Source organism: Wasmannia auropunctata, unplaced genomic scaffold, assembly GCF_000956235.1.
Source record: "Wasmannia auropunctata unplaced genomic scaffold, wasmannia.A_1.0 LD336106.1, whole genome shotgun sequence".
NCBI lineage: Eukaryota > Metazoa > Arthropoda > Insecta > Hymenoptera > Formicidae > Wasmannia > Wasmannia auropunctata.
Window position 1 is genome coordinate 10,243,405 of NW_012026784.1, and position 18,337 is coordinate 10,261,741.

Here is an 18,337-nt window from a genome sequence, read left to right on the forward strand (position 1 = left end):
CTAATATTGAGATTTTAATATAAAAACGAGTATGTGATGAAGGGATATGAAACGGATATTATGAAAAAAATTCATTATTTTCTACCATTTAGTTTGGAAAATAGAGCCTTTTAAAAAATATAATTTTCGATTTTGATTGACATGGAGGCAAGTGAAGGAGGCGGCCATTGAGCATCTGGCAACACCGCACTTCTCGCGTATATCGCGTTCGGTTCGGGACGTTCGAGGTTAGATATCGCACTCTATCTGACATTTTAATCTACCTTGCAAATGATCACCTGATAAACAATTTTTTTGAGGTTAGGTGGACGAGGTTAAGTTATCGACGACAGTGCGACGTTGTCACATTCGTCACTTCAATCGCGCTGCGTTAGTCTGCGTCTCTATCTGATTAATTCTTTTTCTGCGTGTGCGTGCGGTCTATGGACAGGCGCAACCAAATATTTTCTCTCATTGGTGGGAGTGGGGAATATCAGTACCAAGCGCACGATGAGACCTAACTTTTGAATGGTATTGTCGCGAGTGTACTACCTTAAGCCGGTTCTACATTAGGGACTGTCTACAATACGTCGTATGTCAGACCGTAAGCTGTAAATCGTAAGAATTGACCAATCACAGTTGAATGTTAGAAAAATATTCGACTACGATTGGTCAATTCTTAGTTAGTATGATATGAATAGTAACTAACGGCTTATTGTAGAAAGCCCCTTAGTTGTAAGCCGATCGCAAGCTTGTTGCGACAGCCAATCCGAAGCATTGATTTTAAAATGCAAGCTTCAGATTGGCTGTCGCAACAAGCTTGTGATCGGCTTGCAACTAATGTAGAACCAGCTTTATTGACGTCTTTGTGATACTTTTTTCTGACGTCTCATGAAATTTAAGATGTCTTTTAGGAACTTTCTACAATAAATCGTTAGTCATTACTTATATCATACTAAGTACTAACTAAGAATTGACCAATCGTAGTCAAATATTTTTCTTACATTCAACTGTGATTGGTCAATTCTTACGATTTACGGCTTACGATTTGACATACGACGTATTGTAGACAGCCCCTTAGTCGTCTTTAAAACATTATAATGTTGGATGCGGTCCACTTGACGCTACAAATGCTTCAAAACACTTGACTGACCAATCAGAAGAAAGAATTTTTACTAATTGACCAATCAAAAAATGCTCCGAAGGATTTGCAGCATTAAATGGACCGTAGCCGTGGTGTACATACGGGGACAATAAAGGTCTATCTACAATGAGAGTAGTAAGTCGTAAGCCGTAAGAAATTGACCAATCACAGTGGAATATAAGAAGAATAATCAACTGTGATTGGTTAATTTCTTACGGTTTACGACTTACTACTCTCATTGTAGATGGACCTTAATGTCTACACATTTGAAGTTGAATGCATAACTAGAGAGACCAATGAGAAGCACGCGATGGACGGAAAGCGTGTTTCTTATTGGTCTCTCTAGTATGCTAGAGTTCTAGATTATCAGAGAAGCGCGACCGGCTTATGGCAGTATCGCAAAAGTACTAGAAAATATTAAAAATGACGTCGAATGGCCAATCATAAGATTGATTTATTCGGCAGCCATTTATAATAGCGATAAATCAATCTTATGATTGGCCATTTGCGAGTCCAATCAGGACTCGTAACACCGGTCGCGCTTCTCTGATAATCTAGGACTCTATAGTATGCATGCAACTTCAGATGTGCGGCACTATTGTCCCCGTGTATATGTATGTACAAACATACGCATACACATCGCGTCTACAGATGTGTGTGACGTAGTTTGCTGAAATTCCGCTGAAGCAACGAGTGAGACAGAGAAAAAGTATTGGTGGGGAGTTATGTGTGTGTGTGTGTGTGTGTGAAAAAATGACAGCAGAGATATGTTGCGATCTGTCTTGACATCGGGAACGTGCGTGGCTTTCATTCCTATGGCGAAATAGCAATAAATACGCTTGATCGGTGGCGCGACGAAGAGCGGAGCGTGCACGGGATTGGTTATGCGGCCGCACGCACTTGCACGGCCTCCACGGAACTCACGCGCTCGCGTCGCCGCTATCGTCGCTATCGATCACGCTCGTGTGCGCGTACACGCGGCGCGCCGCCATGTTTAATCGCGAGCAGCGAACGATCGGGTTGATCGGCGAGTGTACCCGACGTTCGTACCACGTGATCGTGGTTTACAAACGGCCGTTGTGACAAACTGCCCCTGTGAGCGTGCGTGTGTGTGTGTATATATATAATACGTGCGCTTGCACGCACGCGACACATACGTGGAATTGACGCGCGGTGAAGAGTGGTGAAAAGGGAACGCCGCGCGACGCCTCCGCGGGAGGTAAGGCCTGGGAATCACCTGGAACCGTCGGCCGCAGATTCCTACAATCCTACCGGATCGCGACGTGTCGCTGATCTTTAAACTACGGCGCCGCAAATCGGTGTGTGGTGTGTGTGTGTGTGTGTATATGCGTATGTACATGTGTATATGCGTGTGTGCGGCCAGTGCGGCGTACGTGCGGTGTATGCGCGATTACCGTTTTCCGTGGGGATGTCACGTTTACCTTGCCCTCATCGCTGAGTAAATTGCGCTGGATCAAGGAGAATCGTTCACCTGCCGTTCGATGCCTTAATTAGGTTTACCTCTTAATCATTGTACATAGGTATTCCAAGTTTGTATAAGCTAGAACGGAAATAAGTAACGATACAGGTCGGTGGAGCACATAAGTTTATCGTGAAAATTCTAAACTGATTCCGTTGCGATACTGCGAATTCTTGATTCTGATTACAAGATTTGTTGCTAATGTCCATTTCCATCAATGTTGATTAACTTTAATCTCGGTTTAACTTTTTATATCTTCTAGTTCTGAAATTTAGAAAAAGAATAAACTGAAATTGACGTTAATCTACATTGGTAGAAATAGACATAAACAGCACTGTCGCAAATGATGAAATTACTTGATTAAAAAGACATATTTTGTTAAGAAAATATTTTTCACTTAGGCGTTAAAAAGCTCGCGTATGCAATTAGAATAAATAAATGAGGGTACGACAGTAGAGTACATTTACTATAAACAATGCAAGATAATCAATTCACGAATCCTCATCACTGTCGCAAACAATGAAATTATTTGATTAAACGTAAAAAGATATATTTTAATATTGTTAAGGAAATATCTTTATTTAGATATTTTAAGCTTGTGAAAACAATTAAAATGCAAATAAGTAAAAATAACAGTAGAGCACATTTATTGTAAACATTCTAAAATAGTCGATTCGTGAATTTTAAACTTTGATTTAAACAGTGTTGTTGCCAACAGTGTAATAAAATTATTTGATTAAACATTAATATTTTATGTTGTTAAAATATCTTTTACTTGGGTTTTCCAAGCTTGTACAAGCAATTAGAACATAAAAGAAGATACAGTGACAAAGTATATTTATTATAAATATTGTAAATAATCGAGTCACGAATCCTCAATTTTGATTGCAAGACTTATAGTTAAATAGTGCTATTATAAATGATAAAATAATTCAATTAAAAAATATAATTTATTGTAAAAATATGATTTTTATTGCTAAAAAGATATCTTTCTTAGGTATTCCAAAAGTGCATGTAAGCAATTTATAGTTATATATGAATGAGTAAGGACGGTGAAGTATTGTAAAAATTATAAATTAGTCAATTCCATATCGATTCACGAATTCCTATTTGTACTTGCAAAATGCTGCTAAATAGTGTTGTTGTAAATGATGAGATTTGATTAAATGTAAAGATATATTTTATATTGTTATGGAAATATTTTCTAATATTAAATTGTATTTTTTTCTGTTGTGTTTAGATGTTATTGCACTCCACTATAATTGTATGGGTATTCATGAGGAACATGGATGACAATGGTAATTTTATGGGTCGTTATCTATGTAGTTCAAAAATGAGAATATGAAGAGTAGTGGCCAGAAAGAGGAATCCGTTGACAAAAAAAGATATGTTTTCTTCTCGGACCCAGATGTTATTGCCAAACGTGCCGAGACCTCAGCTGTTGTGAGTGATTTTTTTTTACTTGTAACCTTTCTGCTCGTAAGCATGTACAGAAAATTTCATATGGTATTTATCATTGTAGGCAGCACAGATTACCCGAGAAATCGAGGGGCAACAGAAGACTCTCGAAGAGCAATCAATTGACTTGCAAGAGCCCGCAATTGGCGTAAAGAGCTTGAAAAATTTGCTATCCTATTATCCTGTACAGCCATATCCTTTTACATTTATTAGCGCAGTGAAACAAAAGCTCGCTTTAGAAGATCATATTGATACCGGCGCCATATCACGTGATTTGAGTTCCCCAACAAAAACCAGTTTGGCTTCTTCGATATTGAAAGCGACTAGTGCACAAAATCAAATTGTACAAAAAATGGACTTCATCAAACCGCTGAAAGTGCCCGATCTGAAAATTTCTCCAAAAACACTGGATTTCTCCAGCAGAGAAAATTCCATTTCGAAGGAGCTGCTGCCTTCGGCAAAGTCTGAAATAGCTGCAAAGGAATTTGCGCATGACAGATCTGATAAAGGCCTAAGAACTGGTGAAAGAGTACAGAGAAAATTAGACTTCTCCTCAGATGGATCGTCATTTATTAATTGCGAGACCATAGAACCATTGAAAGCGCCAAATGTTTCCATAGCGTCTAATTTAAGCAAGAAAAAGGAACAAGTTCGAGATGGCTCTAGAGAGAAGGACAGAGAGAAGGAAAACAGATCTAAGAGGATGAAAAAGGATGATTCTTTGGGTGTAAAGAGGGACGAGTCCATGCAAGATCAAGTGAGACGCAGTCGAAGTCCGAGACACGTCTCTAGGAAAGATGCCAGCGATGTAAGCAACATAAAATTATCAAAAAATGACAGATCCTTCCATGTTACAAAACTTAATGACTTTTTATCGATAAAATCAAAAGATAAGAATTTTGTAGCATCTACTGCTAAGAAAGACAGTGACAAAAGACAGAGATCCTTTAATGCACAGTCTGTGGAATTGACGAAAGACAATCCTCCGGAATCTAAAATTCGAATATCTAGCAACGAATCATCGGTCTTTCCAGCTTGGAAAGTGCTGGATAAAGTTACATTGAGAGATAATAACATGGGCGTTTCATCTAGTACTTCTTCTGAAAGTAAATCTAAAGACATAAGCCACTATTTTTTAAAGCAAAAGTCGGAAATGGAAGACATGAAACATAAATCTGACTCAGATAATAGACTGTTGAAAGACAAATTAAATACTATCTATAAGGAGCAAACGAAGAGAGTGCCTGATAAAAGTAAGCTGTTGAGTAACAAAGGCGAAGATAAACTACACAGCGTCAATTCAGAGCCGTCAGAAGACGTTGAATTTATATCCGAAACAAATAATTCCAGGAGTCGTATGAGTGTTTATCCTACGAGTTCTACACAGCCATCAAAGAGCAAAGATCTCGAAACGGCTATGGAAAGTAAACAGACCATTAATTCTGCCAGGTCAACGAAAACTTCAACAGAGAATTTCAAATATACAGAACATTCTGTGACACAGTCTGCGAGTACAAGCGTTACAAAAGACGAGGAATCGTGTTCTCAGAGCATTATTGCAACTAAGGAAACGTCCATTAACGACGATTCAAATGATGTGGACGACAGTACACTGCCGGAGACATTGTTTGATCCTAGAAGAATCTCTCTCAGAGACGGCTACTCCCAGCCAGAATTTCATAATTTAATGACGCCAGAAAAAATGAATCTTATGTTTAGATCTAAACGAAGAAGACACTTGACGCAGAGCAGCGATTCGGAAGCGGATGCGAGATGCTCGAAGTACAAACCGACGATAATAAATTCTGAGAAGGAGCAAGAGGAGGTACAATTGGTAAGTATAAATAAACGTTGTCACGACGTTTACTCAATCATACTGATATATTTTAATAAAGTAAAAGTGCATTGGAATTTCAGATACATCCAACAGCTTTGCATATGCAATTTCAGGCAGAGCTACATCTTTACGATTCTTACAATGAGTCCCTCCGACAAGTAATGGATGTTGAAAAGTGTTTGTACAACACGAAATGCGAGATGCAAGAACAGAAGAATTCACAGAAAGCCGATGAAAAGGATGAAGAGAAAGACGTGCAAATCGTAGAAGACTGTGCAGCTGTTGCAATCGATACCGATGCTGTGCTTGAGAAAAGTAAGACGCCCATTAGTGTGTGGAATATATTATATATAAATATATTATACTAACAATAAATATTCGCAAAGAGAACAGATGTTTTTTTCCGTCAGATTCTTTTGTTTCGTACAAAAACGTGTCTAATGAGCATAATTTAATCAATATTTGGCTAAACTGAATAATTAACTATTTGAAATGTTTTTCTTACAGCAACGTGGAATCCAGCTGATTATATAAAAAAAGATATCGCCGAGCCTCGAAAATCAAGCGATGAGGCGTATTTCAGTAGAGATCATTACATTCCAAACCAAGGCAACGTCGATGAATCGAATTATGGATTTAATTATGGAAAGTTTAATAAAGCGCCGGTCAAAGTGGCGGAGGTGCAAACGCAGACGGTGAACGATATAGCGACCCAAACGGATATATCGGCGGACGAACGAAACGCGCAAAATAAATTGTCGGAGAGCCGTGATAACGCGTACGAATCATTTTTGAGGGAAAACGAAGTCCCCCAGCTGTCCTTGAATTCGGCCGAACAATTCGAAGATCTGGGTCAAATAGAAGAGATATCGGTGCCCAGCAGAATAAGGACCATGTCGGAGATTAGTTTGCACGAAACTACCTCGTCGATAAAAACGGAAACCGGGACTGAAATTAGCATCTCGACTCGAGGTGTTACGTGTTCTTTTAATCAGTATATAGGTTCAGAGGTATATTTCGTTACATATGTACCGTGTTTGTATTTGTAATTGCACACATTAATTTGATATTTTTTTTATACTTCCAGATTGCACGACTCTTGAGAGATGAAAATAAACGAAGCTATCAAATCGAAGAGTTGTTCAAGTTTCGGGAAAAAACATTAAATGACAAAACTAAGAAATTGGCGCAGCTGGAAGAGCAAAAACGCGCGTTGAAAGATACTGGACAGGACAGCCGTCCTGTGAGAAAAAAACAAAGAGCGCTGCTTCTGAAGCTACAACAAGAGAAGGATGAAATTCAGAGGTAAGTAACATTTGTGTAACTATATTTGTGTATTGTATTTTTTAAATTAATTTTTACTAAATTTTTCTGTTTGTTGACAGATTAAAATTGTTATACGAAATTACAAGCCAAGAACGAAAGCGCATGCTGCAAAAACAGAGGGACATGTTTAATTTGCAAATGTCGACGAAGAATATCTTAACGAAATTGAAGAGGACCGCGGACAGCCAATCGCCGAGAAGATTATCGGGTCCTATGAAGGGTTACGATATACGCAGTAATAGCTCTATGAGCTCCTTGATCGATTCGGACAAATCTCAACACGATCGGTCTCAGTTGGACGCACGCCTGCAAGCGTCCGAGAGCGACGCATCCAAATTTGACTGGCTGAAGTCCAATATACTTATAAATTTAACCGAAGAAAGCAATACATCCGCGGCAAGAGCCGACGATCTGACCGAGAGTAAAGAACAGGAGAAAAGTCCCGTACAAAAGAAAAGCGATTTATCGAAGTACGAGCTGAGGTCTCGAAAATACGAAGAAAAAATGCCCAGAGCAGACGTTTTGCTACAAAAGCAAAATCAGAGATTGGACATGGAGTCAAAAATGATGCAGGGCCATCATCCGATGATGATAAATATCCGGCTCTTGGAAAATCAGGATCAGATCAGACTGTCGCAATCAAGACCAGAAGTAGATGCGTCAGCACCTGATTGTGTGAAATCCGAATCCGATACGTTAGTGGAGGAGTTGTCGAAAAGAACGTCGATAGCGGAAGTGTTGTCTACAGGATCGAAGTCGTCGCAATTAACAAATCCCTCCATACAAACCGTGACGGTCGCAAAGGAGAAAGAGTCCAATGCTGTTACCGCTACCAGCGAGTCTATAGAGGAGGAGATAAACGCGATGACCCAGGACACCGTTTCGAGAACGACGCAGTCACAAATCTCCGAGATATCACAGACGAGCACGAGTAAGAGCTCTAAAAAAGTTGACAAGTCTATCACGAGCGATAGAGACATATCTAAAAAGCAGCATAGTGCCGAGCTAAAAACAAGCTCGAAACGTAAAAATTCCAAGTATCAGAAAACGAAATCATCGTCCAGTATATCGGAAAACATATTGGGGTCCAAATCAGGTTCTCATATACTGGAGGAGGTTGATCAGTTTATCAAGTATCACGATAAGGGAACGAAAGTGAAGAACGAATTGCTTCAGTTAGTTAATAGCAAGGAAGGTTCAATCTTGGACGAGTTAGATCTTAATGAAAGTCAAACTTCGCTTCAGGCACTCGTTAAGAGGCATTCGAGGATTGTCAAGGATAAAAGCTCGAAGTTATCGAGCGAGTCAACGAACGAGAGTAAGGAAAACGGATCCGCTCAAATTTCGAGTAGAAGATTCGATAAGGATGAGAGTCTTCCCAGGAACGAGCGGGATACTCAAAATGCATCCATGTCTCAGATTAGTACTTTTGCCGTTTCCCATCACAGTTCCGAAGAGAGCGAGAAAGATCTCTCCAAGTCCATAGTCGTTAGGTCGCAGGACAGACAGTTCGAACAGTAAGTGCACGCGCTTATATTCATTTATCACATTTTTTTTCTTTTCTGCCTTTAAATACCGCGAACGTTTCGGAAACTCCTATTCGACGGCGACACGCGTGTGTTCCGCTAATAAAATCTTGACTCACTAAAGTCGTGCGCTGGGAGGTCTAATAATAAACTGTGCACATCTCCGCCGCCGCCGCATCGAGTAAAGCATTGTAAAAATAGCTTCTCTGCAGAGGCAGTCTGCATAACAGGCATGCACATGCATATTCTCGGAGCTTGTACAGTTTTCTTCTGTTCCCTTTAGAATTTTGAACGCACGCGAAACCGCACTTGCATCGCGCAAGAACTGCGTCGAGGAGTGGATGGCGTGGCACGCAAGGTTAAGAGCAGAAGAGGAACGTGTTACTCGTATGGAGCAGGCAGCATTTAAACTCATTGCAGCAGCGTCCAATGTTTTGTGTCAGCAAGGAGGGGGTAACATAAGTGCACTTATTACACGTATAAAAGACTAATTAACTTGTATCGATAACAAAAGGCACTACGGATTTTCACGATAGCGCTCGAGCTATTTTTGACGATTCTGCATCGACAGAAGTATATGACATGAATATGAAAAAAATTCAAACCGCGCCTTCAGCGTCTTCGAATGATGCATGTTCTGGAAAATTGTCCTTTCTACGAAAAGGCAATTGTGCTGCTTCTTTGATAAATTTTGAATTAAATTTTGTTGTAATTCAGTTTCAAAATTTTTTTGTGAAAGTTATAATAATTATGACAAATTGTCAGTTTATTAATTTACTAATTAAATGTAGCTTTTTGCATAATTTGTAACTCTGATCACGATCAGAGAGACGTCTGTCCTCTTTTATAGATACCACCGTGTCGTCTGATACGAGCGACGTTGAGGGAAGGATAGGACTTCTTACTGAGAAATTAGCAGAACGACGTCTTGAAATGGCGCGTCTGAAAAGAGAAGCAAAGAAGCAAGCGAAGAAACAGCTACGTGCTCTGGAAGCGAACCTATTGAATCAAATCAAGGTAAGTGTATACTTGTATAAAATGTATTTGATTGATTCCTATAAAACTGTTGTTTATACTTGACAGAAATATGACACGACCATCTATGAGATGCGCAAAAAGTTGGAATCGAAGAAAGAAATTAAAGAAACCGACAAGTTAGCTATAGAGCCAAAGTTATTGGCTGACTTCAAAGTACCTGAAATACCGCTTAAGAGGATACAGGACATTTACAAAAGCAGCGATTTGTTGAGATCTAGGTCGGAATCTGATCTGTTAACGAGAAATCAGCAGAAGGTCGATTTATCGAAAGTCGTAATACCCATAGCGTATGATGATAGAGATAGTTTTCAGAAACCTGCAAAATCTGCGGATATCAGGAATGCAAAAGTTTCTGAATTAAAAGGCACTATGGATTTTCATGATAGCGCTCGAACTATTTTTGACGATTATGCATCGACGGAAGTATATGAGAAAATTCGGACCACGCCTTCGGCGTCACCGACTTCGAATGATGCGCATTCGGAAAAATATGCACTTTCTACTAAAATCGAAGAATTCACTGCCAATATGAAACAAACTAGCGCATCGCACGTCGCGGAGGATGCTAAAACGGATCTCAGTACGGTGCAAACGATGTCGGATACAAGATTTGAAGACCGCAGTACTATTAACACCGAATCGGCAGATGTTAGATTAATTACTGATGTCGATCAATCTCAGCCAAAGACTTCCACAATGCTATCCGAGATTCCGGAAATAAGTAATAAGGAAAGTATCGAATACTCTAAATCTATTCCGAGCAAGTCCGAGTGTTCAACGGAAGATGTTGCGCGTGTCACCAATTCCGGCATACTTACTTATTCGAGAAAGTTGGATTTTCTGCAGTTAAATAATAAGAACTTGAGCGAGGACATAAGTTCTATCGAAAAGGACATTAAGGCGCTCTCAGAAATAATGTCGCGCCTAGGTAACGAATCGAATGAGAAATCTAAAGCAAATAATGACGAGAGAAATACGTCGCAAGATATATCGGAAATGATATCTAAATCAGTTTTCAGTGAAGCAATTGATATTAAAAATGAGGAACAGCAAGCAGTGTCGCCCGAAAAGGAAATCAATACCGAATCTCCTTCCATATCGTTAAATAATAGAAAATCAATACCTTCCGATGATTCGAGCCATGATAAATATATATCGGACAGAATAAGTAGTGAAATATCGGCGATAATCCCGGAAGAAGCCTCTATCATCTCCAATTCGCCTCATGAAATTGATTACGAAGCCAAAAGCCGAGAGATTATGAATGAAATAGAGAAATCTGTAGTGTCGCAACACATCAAGATTGCAAACGACGACAATCCACCTTCGGTATTAGAGAGTGGAAACGAAGAATTGCTGAATGATTTGGTCTCCGAGCTCGGTATAAAATCGATTTCCGAAATTCTTTCCAAAGTGTCGGAAAGCCGAAAAAGTCTCGATCTTGCGAAGGATACGGCAACCCAAATTATCGATGAAGAAAGAGTTAGCGATTCGAAGAGAAGTATAAAGGGACAAAGCGATTTGAGTGAAGCAATACTTGAGAAGGGCATTGTAGAAGCTCAAACGGAAGAAGTGGCGTACCCTCTGAAACTTTCCGAGCATTTTAGCACTACATCACTGCAATCTCCCATCATCGCCGGTCACCGTTCAAAGGAAGCGATATCGCAAGGTGACTCGCGGAGCGCCCCTAGCTCGATTTCAAATCAGAACTCGCACGTTCTTGCCGGCGAAGATTTGAAATCGAGGAATATTCTCGAGGCAGAAGTCAAAATTGATATTGCTGATGATGTGAGAAACCTTGATGGAAATCAATCACGCACGGTCAGTGCGGGAAATGTTTCTCAGGATAAGGACGACTGGACGACGTCCGAGTCGTTCGAAGTGCCGCAAGATGAGATTAGCACTGGGGTACGCGAAGAATTCGAGAATTCGAGATCGGGCTTGGACGACACTTCGAATAATTTCTCGGAAAAGAATGTATCATTACGCATCGATGACGCAACAAATCAAGAAGCTGAAAGCAATTTAATAGGCGACATGTCGGCCTTTCTTCCAAAGGGAGAATCTACGAATGTCGCTGTACAGGATGTTACATTTGACGATACATTAGCACAATCTCAAATTGTAAAGAGTAATGATGAACTTGACGACATATTAGACATAATCGCTAGAGAAAACGATAAAGAAAAGAGTATTTCCGAAAGCGAAAAGTTTGATAACGTAATCTCTGATTCCATGGCAGAATTATTAGACAGAGTTAAGGATATTGAGAATGATAGAAATGTGGATAATCGTTTTAAAGGATTCCTATACGATACGGAAATCAGTATAGATAATCAAACTGAAGCAATTTCGAATGCTTCAATGTTAAATGATAAAGTGCAAAAGGTAACAGATGTAGGAGATGTAAGCGAAAATAATGTCTGTGAAGATAATAAAGCTAGTAATCGTGAGGAAATAATAGATACTTTGCTACGAACAGTCGACGCGACCGACGATAAATCTGCCATAAATGTTAACTTGTATGTCGAAATCGATAACGAGGAGAGTCCACGTGAAGCGGTATCGGAAGTACAGGAAATTATAATAACAGAGCTGGATTCAAGTAGCGCCGAGGATAATGTATTATCTGAACTTGAAATCGATGCCAAAGTCGAATTGGCGGAAGAAGAGGAATTTGCCACGTGCGATGTAAATGAGGACAAGAATGAGCGTGTTGTAAAAGGGGACAAAGGAGACGCTGCGCCCGTAGAGATAACGGAATGCCTGGAACCAATCTCGGAACAAGATAGTTCGGATGGCGAGCAGCTGGACAACTTAGTGGAAGTTGCTGTGAGCGAATTGGATTTTGTGGAAAAAATCGTTGAAGCATCGCACGATTCTCCCAAGTCGGTAATTGACGATGCTGCATTTACGACGCGGACTGAACGAGCTGAAGAAGAGATTGCGGATGATATAGTCAAGAAGAGTAACGAGGCCGCACCAGTGAGCGAAAACATCAACAAAACATTCGACATACTGAAAGATCCCGAGTACGAGGATATCTCCGAGGAGAGCCTCGAGGTGTCCGAAATTCTGGACAAAGATGATCTTCCAAGGGTAGGCGTCGCGAAGAAGTCCATTAACTTGCCGGAGAGGTATCAAACCACCCAGAGATCGGAGGACGTGTTGAGAATACTGGACGAAATCTCGCAGAAATCGTCGTTCGAGTCTGCAAGCAATTCGCAAAACAACGAGAGAAATGCTCAGAGCGCGCTGAGTGCAACGGAAGAGATCAGCGAGATCGTGGGCGCAGAAGTTTCCGCAGGGGACGACAGTTCATCCCCCGAGATGAATAGAACGACGGGCAAGTTCGAGGAAGAATCTTGCGGGGTGGACGAGGCGAAGGGTCGATTCTTGGAGAGAGCGAAATTGCAGGACGGGCAATCGGTGAAGGCTAACGATGCGGACGGCTTGTCCGAGAAGAGAGAGGTGGTTTCTTTGAGATTGGACGAGGACGATAAGTCCTCTCAGATAATATACGAGTTGCGCGAGAGAGTCTCGCAGCTGCAGGAGCAGAATGGCTCGTCTGAATCTAGCGAAGCCGGCGATACTCCGAGAGGTGTATCTGAGATTGAGATGGACTCGCCGAGAGACTTCAATGATTCGCGGCTGAACATTGATATTCTGGACGATGATCTATTGAGCGGCACTAAAGCGAACCAGAGCATCGACATGGAGGCCAATTTCCATTCCGCGTCCATCACCACATCCGAGAAAGACATCGAGGCTATGATTCACGAATTAAAAGGTATTCTCGCTATTCTATGTCATTAATATATATATATATATATATATATTTACATATTTCTAGTAATATATATAATTAGAAATATAGTAGACAATATACAGAATCATTAGAATCAACTATAAATTTTATCACATATCAATTTGAATTCTACATTAAATGTATGAATCAGAGTATCGCTCCTATTCTACAATATTCATCTGTTCCAATTGTACATATCTTTTAAACTTGAAACGTTATGTGTGTTATTATAAAAGTTATATAAATATTGTAACCCAATCGATATCGCTATCGAATGGATGTCTGGTCTAGCAGGATAATCTAATACGTTGCAAAGCAATAAGTTCTGTGAAAGATGCTATTCGAGGGAATTGTGAGAATCGAATAACATATTTCAAAGCAAGCCAACCTGTATATGTTGAGAGATAGTGAATCTTTTTTTTTGTTTTTCTTTACAAATTACTGTTATCATTCTCGACCAAAATCATGCAATGCAATTTTTATGTGGGCTGACCATCTCAGAGACACTCAATACATATTTACACATCTCAATCAAATACACATTATATACTACAGAAACACCTTTTGTTTTTTATAATGGCTGTGTGCTCTTCTGTGCAAAAGCGTTGCCTGGTATAGCCATGTGTTGTTTATTTTCAGACAAATAGCAAAGTCGAGATTATATTTGTCTAAAGGTAATACACGAAACTACGAATGATACGACCATTGACTTGTTATTTCTGTACAAATCAGTGTCGCATGAATGCTTGATCCTTTCATTATTGATCCGTATGCGCACAAGAAAGGCCTGTAAATATGCATCACACACAATTATTCATCGATTATTATCTACTTTTCTCTTCCCTCCGAATCTGTCAGAAAAGGTTTACTATCGTGTACAGATGTTATATGGAATGTCCAACCTTGCCACAGCTTTCGTATTATTACATATTTATATTGCGTATATATGTATATATGTATATATATATATATGTATATATATATTCATATATGCATTAGAAATATTTTCTCGATATATTTTCCTATCTTTTTCATCCGTCCCTTTCCTTAGAGCACTCTCAATTCAAGTATTATGAATTGTGAACCCCCGATGTAATGTGAAGGCTCGTGTTGCTTTTCCCGAGAAATTTGTTTCTCTGCCTGCCTGTTGTATTTATTGATATGTATATGTATACTTTTCGCTTACTCCGTACAGCTTCATTGGAACAACCTGGTCAGCAGGAGGTCGCCGAATTTCAAGCTAAGCTGCTTCGAATCGAACAATTGCAGATCGAGTTGGAGGTACGATTATTATGTATATATATTCCATATGTAATCCAATCGTCGCAAGCATGGATATTCAATCTGAATATGTACGTAACTGTTTTTTTTTTTTTAAGATCAAGAAATTGGAAGCGGAAGAAGTGTACTACGTTCGAGAGATACCGAACAAGCCGCCACCTCCTTACACTCCACCTGGTCGGTTATCGGCCGCGCTCGGTTCGCCTTCGTTGGTCACTGCCGTAATCCCGTCAAACGTCGAGGAGCTAACGTCGTTCACCGAGAAAGCCACAGCCTTGATATACAACGCCAAACTGACTGGTGAGGATATCGCGAATTTGGAAGCGCCTCCCGAGATCTACGAGTTGAACGAAGACAAGAGTGAGAGGAGGGACAGACAGATCTACAACACCTTCCTCTTCGATCTCTGTAAGGAGACCATCGTGGAGGTCTATCGATCGGAATACGAGAAGCCCGGTCCGAGTTGGACGAAGCCGAACGTCAAGACGAAGCCCACGATGAAGATCCCGAGGAACGTCGAGGAGCTCACCGAGTACGTTAACAAGGAGGTCGCCACGCTATTCGGCTTCAAGACAAAACTGCAGCGGGAGAACATGGTGATGCGTTGGAGCAGGAAACGCAGAGACAGGGTCGACGAGTTGTTGGCGAGGGAGGCTCAAGCCGAGGAGGACGAATGGACGAAGTTTCATCACGACGAATTGGCGGTGAAGAACGGGCTCACGGTAGCTATACTGGATACCCTCGTGATGGAAACTGCAAACGTAATGAAAATAGCATACGGTAAGAAGAGGAGAATGATGGTGTAGCGATTGTTAACCTTCGCAACTGAATAGAGGCACCATCTTGCAATTCATTGTTAATTAAAACGAACAAAAGTGAAAAAAATGTCCTCTCAGTCAATGTTTCCTCAGGACTGCGTTTCGGATGTTGCATTACTGCATTTGCACTTTTGTCCATTAGTTATCTTAAGTGTAACATAGGCTGGTTCCTATTTATTTGTTAACTATGCAATTTGTTACTCTTCTTTCTTTTTACATTACACTGAGCTGACGCGTGCGAATATTCAAATATAAGTAGACAAACTACAGTGAAATATACGAAACTGAAGTGAAATATATGAATGACAGAGAGTGAGAGAATGAGAGTGAGTGAGTGAGTGAGAGAGAAATGATTAATACTAGCCATTCACAATTCGATAATCAAATGCCCTAGGTCAGTTTTAAAATTTATTTCTTGTTAACGACAAGTTTAACGAGTTTCTAGCATTTAACGTTAATTCCATATGTACGGGCTATCATAAAACAAGTAACGTACGAGTAAGTAAGGTGTACGGTACTATGTGTTTCTACGAAAATGACAGATATTAATCATCGAATATTACGGAGCGTTTTGTTCAATTTAACTTACACAAAATAATTTAGATTAATAGCAGAAATATGATCTCTTGTTATGCAAGTTTTTTTTGAATATTTTGCTTCCAGCGCATTATCAAAATATTTACGCTGTAGTTTATCGAAATTGTACAATATATCATCCTAATAGTTATTACATGCGATATCTATGCATCGTAATTGAACGAAACGTTTCCTCGGATTACCGTATGTAAATTGTATTTTAGCGAAATAGTAGCGTATAAGTAGTGAGTTTCAATAAGTCATGTCGGACAGCAGTCACATGCTCAATTACTTGTAATGAAATTAACAAAATTCAAACGGAAAGACTGACATTTCGGGGCCATTTTGATCGAAATTATGAACCGTTGAATGAAGTACATAGATGGAGATTATAGTAAAACGTACGTCGGCTATACAGGGTGAGGCGCATAAACATTTTTATCTTGAAGAACACTCCTCTCCCTTGTTAATACTTCCAGATATCTTAAACGTGTCTTATGTGCTTCTCCTGCATATTGGTTTTCGACCGTCGTGATTAGTTCTCTTTTTCCCCCCTTTAATAAAACCATCCGCGTATATACAGGCCCTGTAATCATGTAGAATACAGTCAAGATTGAGTCCTATATACAGTCATTACATTTACTCTTTTTATCGATGAAACTACCTGTAATTTGTTAATGGACTGATCATCGATCAATATGCGTTTTAAGTTCAGTCGCGTTGCCTTCGATTTCGTCGCGATTCTTTTTTTTTTCACTCGTGTAGTTTTACGTTCGTGGTTGTGATGTAAACATTTAAGACTTACGGGAATGCGACGGTGGCACATCCAGATACTGTAACGTGCAAACGTAAACTCTTTTTACAATCTTTCTCGATGTTTAGCGTTACGGCGCTGAATGTGCTCCGTCTTTGAAATTCCTGTACGCTGTAGAAATGTAAATACTGCAGCGCTCAAGTGCGACGTCCAGCGTTGTTTCTTTGTACGCGGGTAACATCGCTTTTTGTAATTTTAATTAGAGCGTAACTTTTACTAAAACTTACTAAAACCATGTGCGGGGCCGCCCTGATGAGCCTTTCTCCGTTTGCAGGGTACTCTTGTAGAGTTGTTCATAGTTCTCTTTACATTAGCAATTCTCGGCCGCGTCTGTAGTTGTTACAGAGATTGTTCACGTATGTAGTGTTGAATATGTACTTAACTAAGGTATTTTTTTATAATAAACTTTTTCTGAAAAGAGTGACATCTTTTTACTTTCTAACGCGTAACGCGTGCGAGACATAAGAAAGATAAATTAACAGTGCCTGATAAGATAATTCGTAATTACGATATATTTAAAGCACCGAAATTTTATATCTTAAAATAAATCAACAATAAGTACATAAATCTAGATGTAGCGCAAAATTAAGTATATTTTGAAATAATGACTATATGATGAATGAAAAATTGTGATAAACCAGAAAGATTTATTTAATATACAGAATATATAGAATAATATAGAAGATTGGTTTTTGGAGAAATAGATTACACATAATTATTATGATATTATATTATTTTGATAATTTATCCATTCATAAGCGTACAAGATTTTACGTAATTACAAAGTGTATTCCTGTATTATAATCCGATTAATGTGGCAAATTTTTTTCCATGTTATTTTGCAGAGCATCTGCAAATCCCCCTAAAATGATAAATTTAATAACACTACATACATTTTCTGCTATTTTTAAAAATCAGGAATCGGTTATAAGTAGAAATTACGAAAATTCTTGACTTATGTAGACAAGTCCGTAATCTGTAATATGCAAATAGTTGAAGAAAAAGTAAACAAACTCAATGAAAAAGAATAGAATTAATTAAATACAATAGACGCGCATATTTTATAAGACAATAATCAGTAATATCATGGCAGAATGATGAAATTCTTCGATGAGGCATTGTATATAACAAAATACATTAACGATTTAGATAAAAAATAGATACATAAAACTAATAAAAAAAAGTATATATACATATGTATACGTATATGTATATATATTTGTATATGTATTATATATCTATATATGAATAT

General features: G+C 39.2%; 1 protein-coding gene across 6 annotated transcripts; it reads left to right on the forward strand.

Moving 5' to 3' along the window:
• Nucleotides 1-1,808: 1,808 nt before the first annotated feature.
• Nucleotides 1,809-17,506, forward strand: LOC105456315 (centrosome-associated protein 350-like). 6 transcript variants are annotated; one of them, XM_011700297.1, is made up of 12 exons: nucleotides 1,809-2,638; nucleotides 3,844-4,046; nucleotides 4,126-5,895; nucleotides 6,012-6,213; nucleotides 6,406-6,908; nucleotides 6,986-7,203; nucleotides 7,284-8,741; nucleotides 9,034-9,203; nucleotides 9,577-9,767; nucleotides 9,834-13,578; nucleotides 14,792-14,877; nucleotides 14,976-17,506. In XM_011700297.1, exons 2-12 carry the CDS (start codon nucleotides 3,945-3,947, stop codon nucleotides 15,681-15,683), a joined length of 9,153 nt encoding a protein of 3,050 aa, XP_011698599.1. In that variant the 5' UTR covers nucleotides 1,809-2,638; nucleotides 3,844-3,944; the 3' UTR covers nucleotides 15,684-17,506. The 6 variants fall into 6 exon arrangements, with proteins under 6 accessions (XP_011698599.1, XP_011698583.1, XP_011698578.1 ...); XM_011700281.1 differs by having other exon boundaries at nucleotides 1,810-2,711; nucleotides 5,979-6,213; XM_011700276.1 differs by having other exon boundaries at nucleotides 1,810-2,664; nucleotides 5,979-6,213.
• Nucleotides 17,507-18,337: the final 831 nt, after the last annotated feature.

Coding starts and splice junctions, on each gene's coding strand:
- LOC105456315 (XM_011700281.1), top strand. CDS start 3,945: ATGAAGAGTAGTGGCCAGAAAGAGGAATCCGTTGACAAAAAAAGATAT. Junction 6,909..6,985: donor ATCAGTATATAGGTTCAGAG/GTATATTTCGTT, acceptor TTATACTTCCAG/ATTGCACGACTCTTGAGAGA. Junction 14,878..14,975: donor AATTGCAGATCGAGTTGGAG/GTACGATTATTA, acceptor TTTTTTTTTAAG/ATCAAGAAATTGGAAGCGGA.